Source organism: Carassius carassius, chromosome 44 (assembly GCF_963082965.1).
Source record: "Carassius carassius chromosome 44, fCarCar2.1, whole genome shotgun sequence".
NCBI lineage: Eukaryota > Metazoa > Chordata > Actinopteri > Cypriniformes > Cyprinidae > Carassius > Carassius carassius.
The window spans coordinates 16393347-16413214 of NC_081798.1; the positions used below are offsets into that span (position 1 = coordinate 16393347).

The 19868-nt window shown below is 40.0% G+C and overlaps 1 protein-coding gene across 1 annotated transcript; it reads left to right on the plus strand.

Annotated features, from left to right (window-relative positions):
* The first annotated feature begins 238 nt into the window (after positions 1–238).
* On the plus strand, positions 239–19862 carry LOC132126801 (inter-alpha-trypsin inhibitor heavy chain H3-like). The gene is made up of 20 exons (XM_059538313.1): positions 239–350; positions 1209–1372; positions 1715–1819; positions 1912–2074; positions 2152–2262; positions 2361–2489; positions 2581–2697; positions 2927–3095; positions 3178–3288; positions 3818–3999; positions 4087–4266; positions 4432–4559; positions 4627–4799; positions 5542–5595; positions 9329–9364; positions 18641–18760; positions 18839–19013; positions 19123–19271; positions 19416–19500; positions 19732–19862. The coding sequence occupies exons 1-20, from the start codon at positions 273–275 to the stop codon at positions 19844–19846; spliced, it is 2544 nt and encodes an 847-aa protein (XP_059394296.1). The 5' UTR covers positions 239–272; the 3' UTR covers positions 19847–19862.
* The last annotated feature ends 6 nt before the right edge of the window (positions 19863–19868 follow it).

Below are 19868 nucleotides of genomic sequence, written 5' to 3' on the forward strand. Positions count from 1 at the left end.
GATAATTGCTGGAAATTATGTATTTCTTGTGGTCCTGTCTGAAAATATATTAAAAGCACAACACCAAGCTTCTACAGAATGTATTTACAAATTATATAGATAATATATTTTCTTGAAAAGCATGCCTCAATATTGAGTTGTGTGGTGTTCAAGAGATCCTCATTGCAATTAAAGGGGGAGGTTTCTTCATCCGGTCAATAACAGCCAATAGCATGCTGTGGACTTGAGTTTAAAGACAGTATGTGTTTTGAGGTCAGTTTCATGTGCAGGTCATGATGGATCGAGCAGCTCTCCGGCTGATTATCTTGGGTGTGTTTCTCATCTCAGCCACTTCAGACCCTGTTAAGAAGGTGAGGGTAAAATTTTACTTCAAGATAGAAGACAAAATTCTTAAATACTCAGGATAAAACAACAGATTTATATCTGTATTTGAGATCAAGGGGTAGACATACTTCATGCTTGTTGAATACACACTATTGGTCATAAATTTGAGGTCAGATTTAAATAATACTAATAATACTTTTAATCATTAAAATTAATCAAAAGTGACCAGAAACAAAACAAAAAAATTATTAGATACAAAACATATCTAGGTCAAATCATTTTTTGTCCGTTGTTTTTTTTTTTTTTTTTACTTCATACTCATAAATAAATCCTGATAGACTTTTCAAATACATAAAAAAAGTTCCCAAACTTTTGAACAGTAGTTTTTATTATGTATTTTGATATTTAATATGATCTAGCTTGTTTTATATTATGTATGTCTTTTTTCTTAACAAAACTGCTTATAACTGATTTATTCTCAACTGCTTGGTTTATCTGTTTAGACATTTTCATTTTGATTATGTCTATAATGCCATTGTTGACAGAAACATGCAGTTTGAGTTGACAGAACTTTCTGTTGTGTACACTGTGTACACTGAGATGAAGTCATCAAAACGTTATTTGTCTTTCAGTCCAAAGGCCTTTTCTCCATGCAATTTTGAGCAGTAATCATGATGACTATTCTTTAATATGAGTTTACTATTCAATGTCTCAACAATGTTCCTGTGGCTCAGTGGTAGAGCATTGTGTTAGCAGTGCAAAAGGTTCTGGGTTCAATTCCCAGGGAACACACATACTGGTAAAATAAAAAAATGTATAACCTGAATGCACCTTAAGTCGCTTTGGCCTATGTCTGCTAAATGCATAAATGTAAATGTCAACAGAAAAAAAATGTGGATATATACAGCTTCTACATTAACTCCACGGTCACCAGTCGCTACGCCACAACAGTCATCACAAGCCGTGTTGCGAACACACTGAATGAATCTCAAGAGATCCAGTTTGAGGTCAAGATTCCCAAGAATGCCTTCATCAGCAAATTCAGAATGTGGGTGAACATGAGTAGTGTTATATAAGTAGAAATAAAGAGGGAAAGAAGCCATTTATAGCACGTGGGCATCAGATAAAGTAAATCTTATAATACAGCCAAACAAGAACATAATAAAGTTTTAGAAAATATACCTTCTACTAGTCCAAGAATAAATAACCTGTATGCAATTTTTAAAGAACAAAATATAGTAGCTACCGGTAACAGTACAGATGTTTTTATACAAACAAACATGTTTAGTGGTGCTACCATTTGAGTGAGATGGATATGTTTTTTATGAAATACACACAGTTTAAGTTTCTAGTACATTAAGAGAACATCATTGTGTAACTTTCTCCATAGGACCATAGAGGGAAAAACATATGATGGGGTTGTGAAGGAAAAAGAAGCAGCTCAGCAGCAATACAATCAAGCAGTATCTCGCGGACAAAGTGCTGGACTGGTCAAGTATGGGATTTTTTTTTAAATTAGATCCATAAAATATGTATTTGTAATATGTTTAGTAATATTCTGGGATTTGTTATTTTGATATATTTCAGATCTGTTGGAAGGACTTTAGAGGACTTTAAAACCTCAGTAACAGTGTCTGCTTTTAGTAAAGTGACCTTTGAGTTAACCTACGAGGAACTGCTAAAGCGTCGCCTCGGAAAATATGGGCTACTCATCAATGCCCAACCAATGCAGCCAGTGGCTGACTTCAAGGTAAAGGAAGAAATTAAACATAAAATAATAATCCATTTTAAGGTACAGTTAGATGATGTTTCTTTTCCTCACATTAGATAGATGTACACATCCAAGAGAAACCAGGAATTTCCTTCTTGGAGGTGAAAGGAGATTTGAGCACCGGTGATCTGGCCAATGCAATCAAAACCACCAGAGCAGACAAAGATGTAAGAGCTTAAATGAGGGTTAAAACACAGTTTAGATGTTCTCAATATGCTCATACACTTCAAATAAAGTTACCAGATGAACAAACTGATAATTTCAGGCATGGGTGACCTTCTACCCCACACAAGATCAACAGACCAAGTGTAAAAGCTGTGGAGAAAATGGGCTGAATGGTGACCTGCTCATAACATACGATGTTGAGAGACAAAATCCTAAAGGAGAAATCATGGTACATATTAAATAACATGCTTTACAAAAGTAAAATAATATAATATGACAAAAACAGAAAACATTTGAAAGACATTTTTCTGTTTTCTCAGGTATCAAAAGGCTATTTCGTCCACTACTTTGCTCCCTCTGATGTTCCACGTATTTCAAAAAATGTGGTGTTTATCATTGACCGGAGTGGTTCTATGAGCGGCCGAAAAATAAAACAGGTAAATGTTAACGTTTCAACCAAATCAAAAGCACATAACGAGCTATGAAATGTTTTGAAAGTAAAACCCTTGAACCCTTGACCCATTTTTGGAGGATATTGCAGCATTGAAATCAGTGTGAAGTTGCTTTCTTTAAAGTAGTAAAAAAAAAACTGTCCATATCTGGTAAATGTAAGTATACATTTATAATAGAGAAAGAATAACTATTAGATATGCTGTCATTCTTTAGACTCGTTTGGCACTGCTGAGGATTTTAAGTGATCTTGATGAGGATGACCACTTTGGATTGATCACCTTTGACAGTGAAGTTAGCTTATGGAAGCGTGAGCTCCTCAAAGCTACTGAGGCAAATCTGGAGAATGCAAATTCTTTTGTGAGGAAGATCAGAGATAGAGGATGTGAGTTACAGCACTAAATGCTACATACGGAGTAAGAAAGTTGTACCTCACAGTGACACAACTATGTTTGGTCTTTCTTTAGACACGGACATAAACGCTGCAGTTCTAGCAGGAGTGGACATGATCAATCGACATCCACGAGAGGGAACAGCCTCCATCCTGATCCTGCTGACTGATGGAGATCCCACTACAGGCACAGATTCACACTGATACATACAAACACTCACTGCCCACATTTAGCTGTCTAAAGGAAAATCTGCATCAGAACTGCCTTAAACATTTATGTCGTCAGTCAGCACATCTTGTATTCTGCACTATTATGAATATGTGATATATTCTTTCTCACTTTGTGATTCCTATACATTGTAAAATAAAACCAAATATACGTAAATAATAATTGTTTGTAATGCCTGATCAAAAAAAAAAAAAAAAAAAAGTCAAAAAGACAATTTTTACTGTTTAACCATTAACAATAGCATTTTTGTGACTGTATTTTTTCCATTTTTTTATTTTTTTTTAAATAATTGTACGAAAAAAAAACATAGTACTTTCAAATATTTGATTGTTTATTTAACATATTTTTTGCGTTGTTTTTCTGATAAAATTGAGGTTAGGAAGTCAATGGAATTTTGCACATTTTAATTTTTTTGCACATTATATAATTATTATTTTTTCTTTCCATTTGTCATGTGATCTGAATATTAGAATTTTTTTTTATACAGGTGAAACCAACAAAGAGAAGATCATGTCCAATGTGAAAGAGGCCATTGGGACTAAATTTCCCCTCTATTGTCTTGGTTTTGGATATGATGTTAACTTTGACTTCCTGACAAAGATGTCACTGGAAAATAGTGGAGTTGCTCGCAGGATTTATGAAGATTCAGACGCTGATCTACAGCTGCAGGTGAAATACAGATAATCAGCTGAGAATTCATCTCGAATTATGAACTGTTCTGTCTTTGAGCACATTTAAAGTTTGTTTGATTTTTAGGGCTTCTATGAAGAAGTTGCTGTCCCTCTCCTCACTGATATTCAACTTAAATACCCAGGAGGGACAAACCTTACCAAGACCAGCTTTAGTTTGTACTTCAATGGCTCTGAGATTGTGGTGTCAGGACAAATAACGGACAACAGTGTGGAGAGTTTCACCACTGAAGTCATCGCACTATCAGTAAGATCTTCACTAATCTTCTCTTTAGTGGCATTTTATTAGGATCACTGGTCGATTGTGTAGAAGGTGTGAATAATAGCTTTGTTTTATAGTAGGTTATCTGTGAAAGTGGTACTGACAGCATTCCTAATAAAAATATTCACTAGTATTATTATTTCTGAGCAGAAAGGCAATAATGTGATGTATCAGGACACTATAATGACAAAAGACCCCAGTGATGTCCCACCTGAGAATGAAGATTTCATGCAGAGGTTGTGGGCCTACCTTACAGTGAAGCAGCTTCTGGAGAGACAGTAAGTTTATGAGTGAATTGACATTCTGTGATTTAAGTTGAACATTGATGGCATCGTTCTGTCTCAGGGTACTTCTTAACGGACAAGAGAAAGAGGATGAAAAGAAAGAAGCTATTAAACTCTCCCTGAAATACCAGTTTGTCACTCCCCTCACCTCAATGGTCGTTACTAAACCACAAGAAGGTGATGTGGAAGTTGCTGACAAACCCAAAGAGGAAGAAGAGCCACCCAGACTTCCAGGTGAGAACTGATTCGTCATATGCTATAAAAGAGTACAAACCTTGTGCTAGGTCCCTTTTTGCAGCTAAATAAACAACAGAAATATGAAAGTTCTAAACAAATATATTAACCATGTCTATCAAATACATCTAATAAAAAATGATTAAATGAAGCTACTTCATTTGTGCATCCTACAAGTTGAGGCAACAGAGTCCGTTTCTATTATAAAGCAGCTATCTAGTGTTTTCTTTCTTCAGAAATTGAGTTTTGATGGCCACATGCAGTAAATAAGGTTTATCTTTGTATTTTTTTTCTTTTTTTTTTTTTTTTTTTACAAAGTATCTGTATCTTACGGTCCATTTGCATGTAAGTATAAATAATGAAACAAACAGTTCTCTATGTACTCTGTTTATGTAAACTATTGCAGAGAATTCAAAGTAGCAATAGCTTAAGGAAAAATGTAAAATACATAGGAGATGGTGTTTTTGATTTTTTACATTAGCTGATAATTGTCCTGCATACACCACCAGAGAAGTCAGTCATTTTCACCATAAGACAGTTATTTAATATAACTTATTTTGATTAAAAGTAAGGTCATAATTGTCAAAAAGTGAAACACATACAGTACATGGATACATAGTTCACAATGAGACTTAACAAATAATTAGAAAATGCATTCATTTTTATTTTGTTTACTTAAATACACTGCATCTGCCTTGAAGATTATTATATATATATATATATATTTTTTTTCATTCCACAGCACCAGGATTTATTCAGCAACACCATAGTGTTGGTGCACCTGCCGATCATCCAGGTTTGTGTGGTATGCATTGTGTCTTCTAAAAGCTTTCTTCTTTTAATAAGTAGATCATTTTACCCACTCTTATCTTATAGCTTCTAGTGTTCAGACCATAGACTGTATAAAAACAGGTTCAGACCTAGCAGTATTAAAATTTACATATCAATAGATCATTCACAATAAGGTCTACTGTTCAACATGTATTTGGAAAAAAAAAAGAATTTACTGAAATTTAATGGAAATAATTTACTTTAAAGCCCATATATAAAAATATCACGTGTACATAAGTATTCACAGCCTTTGCCTTGACACTCAAAATTGAGCTCAGGTGCATCCTGTTTCCACTGATCATCTTACAGATGTTTCTACAACTTGATTGGAGTCTACCTGTGGTAAATCAGTTAATTGGACATGATTTGGAAAGACCTGTCTATATAAGGTCCCACTGTTAACAGCGTATGTTAGAGCATAAACAAAGCCATGAAGTACAAGGAATTGTCTAAGACCGGATTGTATCAAGGTGCAGATCTGGGGAAGAGTACAGAAAAAATTCAGTAGCATTGAAGGTCTCAATGAGCACAGAAGCCTCCATCATCCATTAATGGAAGAAGTTTGGAATCACCAGAATTCTTCCTAGAGCGGATCACATGGCCAAACTGAGCGATCTGGGGAGAAGGTTCTTAGTCAGGTAGGTGACAAGAACCCAATGGTCGCTCTGACAGAGCTCCAGCATTTCTCTGTGGAGAGAGGAGAACCTTCCAGAAGAAAAACAATCTCAGCAGCACTCCACCAATCAGGCCTGTGGTAGAGTGGCAAGACAGAAGCCACTTCTCAGTAAAAGGCACATGACAGCCGCCTGGAATTTGCCAAAAGGCACCTGAAGGATTCTCAGGCCATAATAAAAAAAAGATTGAACTCTTTGGCCTGAATGGAAAGCGTCATGTCTGAAGGAAACCAGACACCACTCATCACCTGGTCAGTACCATCCCAACAGTGAAGCACGGAGGTGGTGTTACATACACGCCAGGTTCCACCTCCATCCAATCACAGCGCACGCCCTCACCTGAGTACTGAGCACTTCCACCTGGCCCTCATCAACATCCAATCACCTCTGCACTACAAATACCACACACACGCACTCAGTCAGCGTCCGGTCTCATTCGCAACAAGGTCTTATCTTTATGCTAACTCTAAGGACTAACTCTATTACGCATTATGCATTATGTCGGACACTAACCACTCTACCCGCATCCCCGACACCAGCGAGCACTTCTGCCAACAACTCCAGCACTTCCTCACCTGCCGTGCACGCCAGTCCCATGGCCAAGTCAGCGCTCTACTCTGGTTCGGCGGAGGATTGCAGCGGTTTTCAACTTCAATGCTCACTGGTCCTGGAGATGCAACCGCGCTTATACCCAACCGAGAGATCCAAGGTAGCCTTCTTAATATCCCAACTGCAAGGTAAAGCTCTTCAGTGGGTCGATTCGATTTGGACTCAGCATAACCCTGTCATCTCGTGGAAGACAGGCGAAGTCCTAAAGTATGGCGATTCCTGTTTCCAGAGCTGCTTCACCGGTTGTCCTGTCCCAGCCAAACCTACCCCTGCACCTCTTGCAGTTTGTACTACCTCCATAGAGAGCCCGGTGGAAAACCAATCCATCTCCATCCCGACATGCTACGCCCCCTTCAGTGAAGTATTCTGCCCCAAACGGGCTTCCAAGATGCCTCCACACCGGCCGTGGGACTGTGCCATCGATCTGCTTCCGGGTGAAGCAGTGACTAAAGGAAGGATCTACCCCCTTTCCATTCCGGAGGAGAATGCCATGGAGGAGTACATCAAGGAGGCTCTGGCCCAGGGTTACATTCGTCCATCTAAATCCCCTGCTGCTTCAAGTTTCTTCTTTGTAGAGAAGAAGGACGGAGGCTTACAACCCTGTATCGATTTTGGGGCTCTGAATAACATAACTGTCAAGTTTCGTTATCCACTTCCCCTCATCCCAGCTGCCCTGGAACATCTCCGTGGTGCCACTGTCTTCACCAAGTTGGACCTCTGCAGCGCCTACAACCTCATCCGGATACGTGAGGGGTACCAGTGGAAAACTGCCTTCATCACCCCTACTGGCCACTTTGAGTACTGCCTGATGCCATATGGACTTGTTAACGCCCCCTCCATCTTCCAGGATTTCATCCATGAGGTGCTCCGGGAGTTCCTCCATAAGTTCGTCCTCGTCTATATTGATGATTTCCTCATTTACTCCCGGAGCCTAGCGGAACATCATTGCCACATTGCGGAGGTCCTGCAATGCCTGAGGGCCTTTCAGCTCTACCTCAAGGCTGAGAAATGCTCGTTCCATCAGCCCTCAGTGCAGTTCCTTGGTTACAACATCAACAGCAGTGGCATCCGGATGGATGAGGGGAAGGTAAATGCTGTGAGAAATTGGCCCATTCCTACCACCATTAAAGAACTCCAACGATTTCTTGGCTTTGCCAATTTCTACAGACGTTTCATCCAAAATTACAGTGCCATCACCAACCCTCTCACTAGCCTCCTCCGGAATAAACCAAAATAACTCTCTTGGACTCCAGCCGCCACAGAGGCCTTCAACTCCCTCAAGAAGGCATTTACGACCGCTCCACTCCTGGTCCATCCTGACCCCAATCGACCCTTCGTCGTTGAAGTCGACACCTCTACTACCGGAGTGGGAGCAGTCTTATCTCAGCAGCAGGGGAATCCCAGTCGCCTCCACCCATGCGCCTTCTTCTCAGAGTTTTTCTGACCTCATCAGAAAAACTTTTCTTCAGAAATTGAGTTTTGATGGCCACATGCAGTAAATAAGGTTTATCTTTGTATTTTTTTTCTTTTTTTTTTTTTTTTTACAAAGTATCTGTATCTTACGGTCTATTTGCATGTAAGTTAAAATAATGAAACAAACCGTTCTCTATGTACTCTGTTTATGTAAACTACTGCAGAGAATTCAAAGTAGCAATAGCTTATGGAAAAATGTAAAATACATAGGAGATGGTGTTTTTGATTTTTTACATTAGCTGATAATTGTCCTGCATACACCACCAGAGAAGTCAGTCATTTTCACCATAAGACAGTTATTTAATATAACTTATTTTGATTAAAAGGAAGGTCATAATTGTCAAAAAGTGAAACACATACAGTACATGGATACATAGTTCACAATGAGACTTAACATATAATTAGAAAATGCATTCATTTTTATTTTGTTTACTTAAATACACTGCATCTGCCTTGAAGATTATTATATATATATATTTTTTTCATTCCACAGCACCAGGATTTATTCAGCAACACCATAGTGTTGGTGCACCTGCCGATCATCCAGGTTTGTGTGGTATGCATTGTGTCTTCTAAAAGCTTTCTTTTTTTAATAAGTAGATCATTTTACCCACTCTTATCTTATAGCTTCTAGTGTTCAGACCATAGACTGTATAAAAACAGGTTCAGACCTAGCAGTATTAAAATTTACATATCAATAGATCATTCACAATAAGGTCTACTGTTCAACATGCATTTGGAAGAAAAGAATTTACTGAAATTTAAGTGAAATAATTTACTTTAAAGCCCTCCATTTATTTTGGCAGGATATATATATATTTTAAATTTTGATGGAAAAATTGCAAGGCAAACTGGGTCGCAATAAAACACAAATATTGAAAATGAATTTGTAATAAACAGATTTTTTATTCATGCTCACAGCATATTTTCTTTTTTTTTCAGGTGTACAATATAGCCTTCTTAGTGATACTGCTGCATGTAGTTGTTTTAATCTGTTTTCTCTTCTACATTTATCAGCCATCAGCCAAATTCTGTAATGAATAAGTGCTGCTACAGTACATTCAGAAAGTATTCACAATGCTTCACCTTATCCACATTTTGTTATCTTACAGTCTTATTCCAAAATTAATTCAATATTTTCCTTACCCCATAATGACAACGTGAAAGAAGTTTGTTTGAAATCTTTGCAAATTTATATATATATATAAAAAAATCACGTGTACATAAGTATTCACAGCCTTTGCCTTGACACTCAAAATTGAGCTCAGGTGCATCCTGTTTCCACTGATCATCTTAGAGATGTTTCTACAACTTGATTGGAGTCTACCTGTGGTAAATCAGTTAATTGGACATGATTTGGAAAGACACACACCTGTCTATATAAGGTCCCACTGTTAACAGCGTATGTTAGAGCATAAACAAAGCCATGAAGTACAAGGAATTGTCTGAGACCGGATTGTATCAAGGTGCAGATCTGGGGAAGAGTACAGAAAAAATTCAGTAGCATTGAAGGTCCCAATGAGCACAGAAGCCTCCATCATCTATTAATGGAAGAAGTTCGGAATCACCAGAATTCTTCCTAGAGCGGATCACATGGCCCTAACTGAGCGATCTGGGGAGAAGGTTCTTAGTCAGGTTGGTGACAAGAACCCAATGGTCGCTCTGACAGAGCTCCAGCATTTCTCTGTGGAGAGAGGAGAACCTTCCAGAAGAAAAACAATCTCAGCAGCACTCCACCAATCAGGCCTGTGGAAGAGTGGCAAGACGGAAGCCACTTCTCAGTAAAAGGCACATGACAACCGGCCTGTAATTTGCCGAAAGGCACCTGCAGGATTCTCAGGCCATAATAAAAAAAAGATTGAACTCTTTGGCCTGAATGGAAAGCGTCATGTCTGAAGGAAACCAGACACCACTCATCACCTGGTCAGTACCATCCCAACAGTGAAGCACGGTGGTGGTGTTACAGACACGCCAGGTTCCACCTCCATCCAATCACAGCGCACGCCCTCACCTGAGTACCGAGCAGTTCCACTTGGCCCTCATCAACATCCAATCACCTCTGCACTACAAATACCACACACACGCACTCAGTCAGCGTCCGGTCTCATTCGCAACAAGGTCTTACCTTTATGATAACTCTAAGGACTAACTCTATTACGCATTATGCATTACGTCGGACACTAACCACTCTACCCGCATCCCCGACACCAGCGAGCACTTCTGCCAACAACTCCAGCACTTCCTCACCTGCCGTGCACGCCAGTCCCATGGCCAAGTCAGAGCCCTACTCTGGTTCGGCGGAGGATTGCAGCGGTTTTCAACTTCAATGCTCACTGGTCCTGGAGATGCAACCGCGCTTATACCCAACCGAGAGATCCAAGGTAGCCTTCTTAATATCCAGAGGTGGGTAGTAACGAGTTACATTTACTTCGTTACATTTACTTGAGTAATTTTTTGGGGTAACTAATACTTTTCGGAGTATATTTAAAGATGGGTACTTTATACTCTTACTTGAGTAAATTTTTGGGGAAAAATCTGTCCTTTTACTTCGTTACTGTGGGCGACGATCCTCTCGTTACTTTATCTTAATCTAATAAATGTTATAAATGCTTCAGTTTATTCCAAACGCTCCGTCTACTTTTCTCTGGGCAATGAGCGATGCCCATTCGTGAATGATTCATTCTTTTGAGTCAATTCTGTTCAAAGGCTTGATCAAACCAATTGGCAAACGAGTGAATTGGTTCATGAATCAGTTTGAATGATTCGTTCAGTTCCCTGCCACACGCGCTGAGCGTCTGAAGCGGTTCACTCAGAGTTTTAACGTTTAAGAACATCAGCAGCGTTGAAAACGTGGCTATGGAACTGCACTGAAATGAAAGCAAATCTGCAAAGGCTATTATTCGCTTGCGATGGAGATCCTTATTAGATGAACACCGCATGTGCTGTCTACTATTTAACAGGTAATAACTTGGGCTACATTCGATTACAGTAGCTACACGATACCACTGTGACATTAGTTTGTTGTATGTGTGTGGCTTATAACAGAGGGGAGTCAAGTTGAATGCAGCTTCCAAAAGACAAAAAATAGCCGATTAAGATTTTATTAATTTTAATACATATCATCAGCTGCTAAATTCAGATCTGTGATTGCTTGCTGGCGCTGAGCCAGAGATAGATGTGTTTTTACAGCGCTGCGCATTATAACAAATCACACATGATTCTTTTGAGCTTATTAAAGCATTGGCCAATCAGAGGTGTTCCGATGAGTCATCGCTAAAATGCCGGTGCTTCCTTCACTCGCTCACTGACTGAATACCTCTTTCTGGCTAATTCTCTCGTCAGAAACAACAAAGTGCAGATGTGTGTACGAATCTGTAAATAAGATTATTGATTTCACAGTGTTAACAGTTTCAGTGATTTAATGGGAGTTTCTGAGAGTGATTGAAATCTAGACTGTCAGTGAAAATGATCTTTAATAATGTAAATGTTATTTGCTCTCTTTCTGAACAATGAAAGATTAGTAGCAATATTTATATCACATTAACTTTCAATGCTAAATTCACATTTAATATAAAGTCAGTCGTATTAAAAATATGTTATGGCATGACACCTATATATGTTACTTAAGTAAACAGACAGGGTTTTTTAATAAATTACATAAATTGGAGTAAAGGCTGATGAAATATATACATTTATACACACACACATACATTACATACATTTTATCTATATATCTAAATAAAAATAGGCTCAGTATATATGACCAAAAGTAACTAGTAACTAACTACTTGAGTAGATTTTTTTTATCCGATACTCTTTTACTCTTACTCAAGTAACTATTCAAGACTAGTACTTTTACTTTTACTTGAGTACAGTTTTTGGGTACTCTACCCACCTCTGTTAATATCCCAACTGCAAGGTAAAGCTCTTCAGTGGGTCGATTCGATTTGGACTCAGCATAACCCTGTCATCTCGTGGAAGACAGGCGAAGTCCTGAAGTATGGCGATTCCTGTTTCCAGAGCTGCATCACCGGTTGTCCTGTTCCAGCCAAACCTACCCCTGCACCTCTTGCAGTTTGTACTACCTCCATAGAGAGCCCGGTGGAAAACCAATCCATCTCCATCCCGACATGCTACGCCCCCTTCAGTGAAGTATTCTGCCCCAAACGGGCTTCCAAGATGCCTCCACACCGGCCATGGGACTGTGCCATCGATCTGCTTCCGGGTGAACCAGTGACTAAAGGAAGGATCTACCCCCTTTCCATTCCGGAGGAGAAGGCCATGGAGGAGAACATCAAGGAGGCTCTGGCCCAGGGTTACATTCGTCCATCTAAATCCCCTGCTGCTTCAAGTTTCTTCTTTGTAGAGAAGAAGGACGGAGGCTTACAACCCTGTATCGATTTTCGGGCTCTGAATAACATAACTGTCAAGTTTCATTATCCACTTCCCCTCGTCCCAGCTGCCCTGGAACATCTCCGTGGTGCCACTGTCTTCACCAAGTTGGACCTCCGCAGCGCCTACAACCTCATCCGGATACGTGAGGGGTACGAGTGGAAAACTGCCTTCATCAACCCTACTGGCCACTTTGAGTACTGCCTGATGCCATATGGACTTGTTAACGCCCCCTCAATCTTCCAGGATTTCATCCATGAGGTGCTCCGGGAGTTCCTCCATAAGTTCGTCCTCGTCTGTATTGATGATTTCCTCATTTACTCCCGGAGCCTAGCGGAACATCATTGCCAAGTTGCGGAGGTCCTGCAATGTCTGAGGGCCTTTCAGCTCTACCTCAAGGCTGAGAAATGCTCGTTCCATCAGCCCTCAGTGCAGTTCCTTGGTTACAACATCAACAGCAGTGGCATCCGGATGGATGAGGGGAAGGTAAATGCTGTGAGAAATTGGCCCATTCCTACCACCATTAAAGAACTCCAACGATTTCTTGGCTTTGCCAATTTCTACAGACGTTTCATCCAAAATTACAGTGCCATCACCAACCCTCTCACTAGCCTCCTCCGGAATAAACCAAAATAACTCTCTTGGACTCCAGCCGCCACAGAGGCCTTCAACTCCCTCAAGAAGGCATTTACGACCGCTCCACTCCTGGTCCATCCTGACCCCAATCGACCCTTCGTCGTTGAAGTCGACGCCTCTACTACCGGAGTGGGAGCAGTCTTATCTCAGCAGCAGGGGAATCCCAGTCGCCTCCACCCATGCGCCTTCTTCTCCCGGAAGCTCAACCCGGCGGAGGTAAATTATGACATCGGCAACCGTGAGCTGTTGGCCATTAAGTTGGCCCTTGAAGAATGGAGGCATTGGCTGGAGGGAGCCAAACACCCCTTTCTGGTTCTCACTGACCACAAGAACCTTGAATATCTTCGGGTCGCCAAGAGATTAAATCCAAGACAGGCCTGCTGGCCCTGTCCCGGTGTCACGCCCCCAAAGAAAACCTAGAGGAACCAGAGACCATACTCCCGGAAAAAGTCATCATCAGCCCCATTACCTGGTCTGCCGAGACCCTTCCTCCATCCGATCCTGCTACCAACACCCCGCTGGGTTGCCCACTCATTCACTCCGCTCACACCTCTCTTGGCACTGGTCACCCGGGGGTCAATGAAGCCCTCTCGTTGCTAAGGGAATGCTTCTGGTGGCCCAACATGGCCTCTGACGTCAGAAGGTACGTGAACGGATGTACAGACTGCGCCATCTCTAAAAGCCCACGCCATTTACCATCAGGCAAGCTCCATCCTCTGCCCGTCCCTAATCGCCCCTTGGTCACACCTAGTGGTGGATTTTATTACTGATCTTCCTCCTTCTGCTAATAATACCTGCATTCTTGTCATAGTGGAGAGATTTTCTAAGTCATGTCATCTTCTCCACCTGAAAGGTCTGCCCACGGCCATGGAAACGGCCGAGTTACTATTTAACCATGTCTTCAGGTACTTCGGCATCCCAGAAGACATTGTCTCAGACAGAGGTCCTCAGTTCATCTCCTGGGTATGGAAAGCATTCCATTCGCTCCTAGGTGTGGCCATCAGTCTGTCCTCCGGATACCATCCACAATCCAACGGGCAGATGGAGAGGAAGGTTCAGGAGATTGGACGCTTCCTCCGTACCTTCTGCTATGGCCACCAGAACTCCTGGAACCAGTTCCTAGTGTGGGCCGAGTACGCACAGAACTCCCTGCGACAAACTACCACCGGACTCACTCCATTCCAGTGCGTGCTCGGCTACCAACCTCCACTCTTCCCCTGGTCAGGAGAACCCTCGGATGTCCCCGCCATCGACTACTGGTTCCGGGAGAGCGAGAGGGTCTGGGAAACGGCCCACCACCAACTCCAGCGGGCCCTACGCAGGTGCAGGATGACAGATAACCTTTGCCGATCTGAGGATCCGGTATACCAACCCGGTCAGAAGGTCTGGCTGTCCACCCGGGACATCCGCCTGTGCCTGCCCTGCCGCAAGCTAAGTCCCAGATTCATTGGCCCATTCACCATCCTTGAGCAGATCAATCCGGTCACTTTCAAACTCCAATTACCACCTGAGTACCGGATTCACCCCACTTTCCATGTGTCCCTCCTTAAACCTCACCATCCCTCTGTTTCTCCCTCCACAGAACCTGGCGAAGCCGAAGCCCCCCCTCCACTCCTCCTTGAAGACGGTGCTGCCTATAAAGTACAAGACATCCTGGACTCCCGGCAGCGTGGTGGACAACTTGAATACCTAGTGGACTGGGAAGGATATGGTCCAGAGGAACGTTCATGGATCCCACGCAACGACATCCTGGATCCGAACTTACTAAACACCTTCCACTCCAGTCACCCTAACAGGCCAGCTCCCAGAGGAAACCTTTGATGAAAACCTCCTCTAGACTGGGGCGATGGTTCATCTTCCAACAGGACAATGACCTTAAAGCTGGGGACACACTACACCACTAGCTGAAACATTCTAAGACAGACTGACCTCAACACACTTAATGATTGTTTCCATCGACCCCCCCCCAAAAAAAATCCAGCATCTACCTGTGGGTCAGCTACCGGGCTGTATTACGCGTGATAGACAGCATTCAAATGAATTTTATAATGAATAAATGTAGGGCTGTGCAAAAAACCGAATGCGATTTTCATGTGCATCTCATCAGTAAAGGCGCTCCTGTGATTAGTATTATATAACCAGCACGTGCCTTCAGATCAGGGTTGCCAGGTTTTCAAAACAAAACCTGCCCAATTGCGTTTCGTTCTGGGCGATAAAATACACGTTTTTTGTGGGGTTCCCCTGGTTAAAATCGACCAGTGGACATGAAAAACAACCGCAGACTTGGCAGCACTGGTTGACATTTACTACATAGAGTCGTATTTCACTGACAATCTACACAAAATCGATTTCAAAATCGCAGGCGATTCATTGCCGATTTTGAAAGCGATTTAGTGTAGCACAAAAAAGTTGGTTTGTCATCGGCAATAAAATGTCATTAGAAGAAGAAGAGTAATGTACGCGCCACACTGTTGTAACTGATCAGTGCTGCTGTCAGTTCCGTGGCGCTGGTAAACCCGTCCTCTCTGTTCTGTTGAGTCGGTCCATTTGCGTGCAAGTATAAATAAAGAAACAAACAGTTCAGGTACTCTATTTATGTAAACTATTACAGAGAATTCAAAGTAGCGATAGCTTAAGGAAAAATGTAAAATACATAGGATGGAGAATCAATGAAAAAATTATTTTGTGTTGATTTTTTTAAATGTATTTTATTTTTTTTTACATTAGTTGATAATTATATTTAATATAACTTATTTTGATTAAAAGTAAGCAGGTCATAATTTTCAAAAAGTTAAACACATACAGTAATTATGAATTAATTGTTGTTATTATTATTATTATTAACATTTTTTTTTCATTCCCTAGCACCAGGACTTATTAAACCACACTATGTTATTAGTGCACCTCCCGATGATCCAGGTTTGCGTGGCATTGTTTCTTCTTCTAAAAGCTTTCTTCTTTTAATATGTAGATCATTTTACCCACTCTTATCTTATAGCTTCCATAGTGTTCAGACCTAGCAGTATTCAAATTTACATCACATCATTAAGACTATTAGGAGCCTCAATTCTTTGTGAGAACACAACAATAGATCATTCACAATAGGATCTACTGTTCAACATACATTTGAAAAAAATAAAAGAATTAACTGAAATTTAAGTAAAATAATTTACTTAAAAGCCCTCCATTTGTTTTGGCATGATATACATATTTTCACAATTTTGATGGAAAAAGGGCAATGCAAATGGGGTACAAAATGCTGGAGTCGCAATAAAAAACAAATATTGAAAATGAATTTGTAATAAACAGATTTTTTATTCATGCTCACAACATGAAAAAAAAATTCAGGTGAATGATATCTCTTTCTTAGTGATACTACTGCATATAGGTGTCTTAATTTCTTTTCTCTTCTACATTTATCAGCCATCAGCCAAATTCTGTAATGAATAAATGCTGCTACCTTGTGCATATAATGTACAGTATGTCTTGTCTAATTATCAATTATTAAATGAATATAAATTATTCTACTTGGTAAGAAACTAAAGTTTTTTTTTATTGTTTTTTTTTAATAGTTGAATCATCTCCATTCACAGTACGCCTTCTAGTAGCTGAGGGTATGTATGACAATGTTGCAATGTTCTCTGTCCAAAAATTTCTTATAGTAATAATTATAATAATAATTTAATTTCAACTGAATGAAATCAACTGCTCTTTGACTTTCTTTAATTATTGCAAGTTTGCAAGCTACAGTACATCCGGAAAGTATTTACAACGTTTTACCTTTTCAACATTTTGTTATGTCACAGTCTTATTCCAAAATTAATTCAATACATTATTTTCCTCAAAATTCTACAAACAATACCCCATAATGACAACGTGAAAGAAGTTTGTTTGAAATCTTTGCAAATGTATAAAAAATAAAAAACAAAAAAAAATCAGATGTACATAAGTATTCACAGCCTTTGCCTTGACACTCAAAATTGAGCTCAGGTGCATCCTGTTTCCACTGATCATCTTACAGATGTTTCTACAACTTGATTGGAGTCTACCTGTGGTAAATCAGTTAATTGGACATGATTTGGAAAGACCTGTCTATATAAGGTCCCACTGTTAACAGCGTATGTTAGAGCACAAACAAAGCCATGAAGTACAAGGAATTGTCTGAGACCAGATTGTATCAAGGTGCAGATCTGGGGAAGAGTACAGAAAAAATTCAGCAGCATTGAAGGTCCCAATGAGCACAGTAGCCTCCATCATCCCTTAATGGTAGAAGTTCGGAATCACCAGAATTCTTCCTAGAGCAGATCACATGGCCAAACTGAGCGATCTGGGGAGAAGGTTCTTGGTCAGGGAGGTGACCAAGAACCCAATGGTCGCTCTGACAAAGCTCCAGCATTTCTCTGTGGAGAGAGGAGAACCTTCCAGAAGAAAAACAATATCAGCAGCACTCCACCAATCAGGCCTGTGGTAGAGTGGCCAGACAGAAGCCACTTCTCAGTAAAAGGCACATGACAGCCGCCTGGAATTTGCCAAAAGGCACCTGAAGGATTCTCAGGCCATAATAAAAAAAAGATTGAACTCTTTGGTCTGAATGGAAAGCGTCATGTCTGAAGGAAACCAGACACCACTCATCACCTGGTCAATACCATCCCAACAGTGTAGATGGTGGTTGCAGCATCATGCTGTGGGGATGTTTTTTAGTGGCAGGAACTGGGAGACTAGTCAGGATAGAGGGAAAGATTAATGCATCAATGTACAGAGGCATCCCCAGTCTTATTCCAAAATGAATTAAATACCTTATTTTTTCTCAATTCTACAAACAATACCCTATAATGTAACATCTCTGTTCCCTAAATGAGGGTAACATAACTGAGACGCTCTGCCTTATGTCAGGTAAATGCATACAAAACGTACATTAAGTCTAATTTTATCAGTTCCAGAGGAAACCGATACCTTGGGCTTATATCAAAGGCCCACACTTCCAGAGACTGTACTTGTTCCTGTTACTATGTCAGGTACATAAAGATCTCTCAAACTTAACTATGGAATTTTATATAATAATAATTATACATTCAAACCAAAAATGATTCAGACACCAGATATATTTTTTTAACTCTTATCATATTTTATTAACATTTTCTAAACTATGGCAAATCAATTTTGATAATGTAAGAAACGTTGAAGTTGTTTTTTTTTTTTTTTGCATTTGGTTATGTTCTGTCTTAGCTATAACACTTCATACAGGTAGCAATCGTATCCTGCTGCCTGTTGTTGGTCAGTCTAAGCCACTCTGTTTCGAAGTTCCTCTTCCTCACAAACTGAGACTCCTACAGGATTCAGCTTCAGGTTACTATTACACATTTACTGCAAACACATCCTTTTAGAAGTCATCTGTTTCTTGAATTAAATGTTTTTGTGTCCTAGAGTTCTCTATGAATGGAGAATCCCTGACTGGACAAACTGGATTCAATCAAATTGCTTTACATTACAAAACAAACCATCATCTTACTATAAAAACAACGTCTATCAGATACCATGATGGCCAGAATCAAGTTGAGTTCTTGTGGGGCCAGGAACTGACTCAAAACAATACTGAGGGGTATATTAATACCGTTAAACTATATGAGTTTTTACTGAACTTGTGTATGTTATAGCTCTTTGTTAACATAAGAGATAGAATTCATTCTCCATCTTTTATGTTTCATCAGTGTCTCTCTGATTCTACGGAGCAATGAAATAGACGTCACCATGGGAAATATTCACATCGTTATTCTTCTCCATAAGGAACAATTGGACATGTTTCTGTGGCCTGCTGTTCGGACCAGGCCAAAAGATGTCAGTTTGACAGGTGTTTTAGGTAAGAGTGCTTCACATTTCAATCATAAGTTACATATCAACATTAAATCTCAACTGATACCGAGGATAGTCCTTCAGTGATGATATAGTGGTTATTAAACCAAAATTCAGAAAAATCTTAAATGTCTGTGTATACAATTTTAAGGAGAGTCTGATATTTCATATGATGAGATCCAAGGAACACAAACACCAACTTTAAAGTTAAAGGACCAGGAAGTGAAGACATCTCTGTAAGTGATCAGTAAATGTACTCAAAAACGGTTTTTAATACTACATTCAATAACTTCTTGTTTCATTTAGAGAACAAAACTAAGAAAATTATATAGAGTATAATTTAAATATTGGTAAATCATATTTAATAAAAATCATACATTACTGTTCATAAGTTTAGAGTTGGAAATAATTTTTACATGTTATTATTCTGCTAACCCTCACCATGGCTGCGTGTGTTGTTATTTCAGGGTGATGGTGAAGGACTACAGACTTGCTTCTGCTCCTGTGGTTGGATGTTGGCTCGTACCATTCCAGACTGTCACACAGCTAGAGCTCTCGGACTTCACTGTCACTCAGCTGTAGAGTTCAGCAAAAATCATTTTTA

Excerpts from the sequence above, each read along its gene's own strand:
- LOC132126801 (XM_059538313.1), top strand. The coding sequence starts at position 273 with ATGATGGATCGAGCAGCTCTCCGGCTGATTATCTTGGGTGTGTTTCTC. Across the intron at positions 2,698-2,926 it reads GCGGCCGAAAAATAAAACAG|ACTCGTTTGGCACTGCTGAG; the intron begins GTAAATGTTAAC and ends GTCATTCTTTAG. Across the intron at positions 5,596-9,328 it reads TGCACCTGCCGATCATCCAG|GTGTACAATATAGCCTTCTT; the intron begins GTTTGTGTGGTA and ends TTTTTTTTTCAG.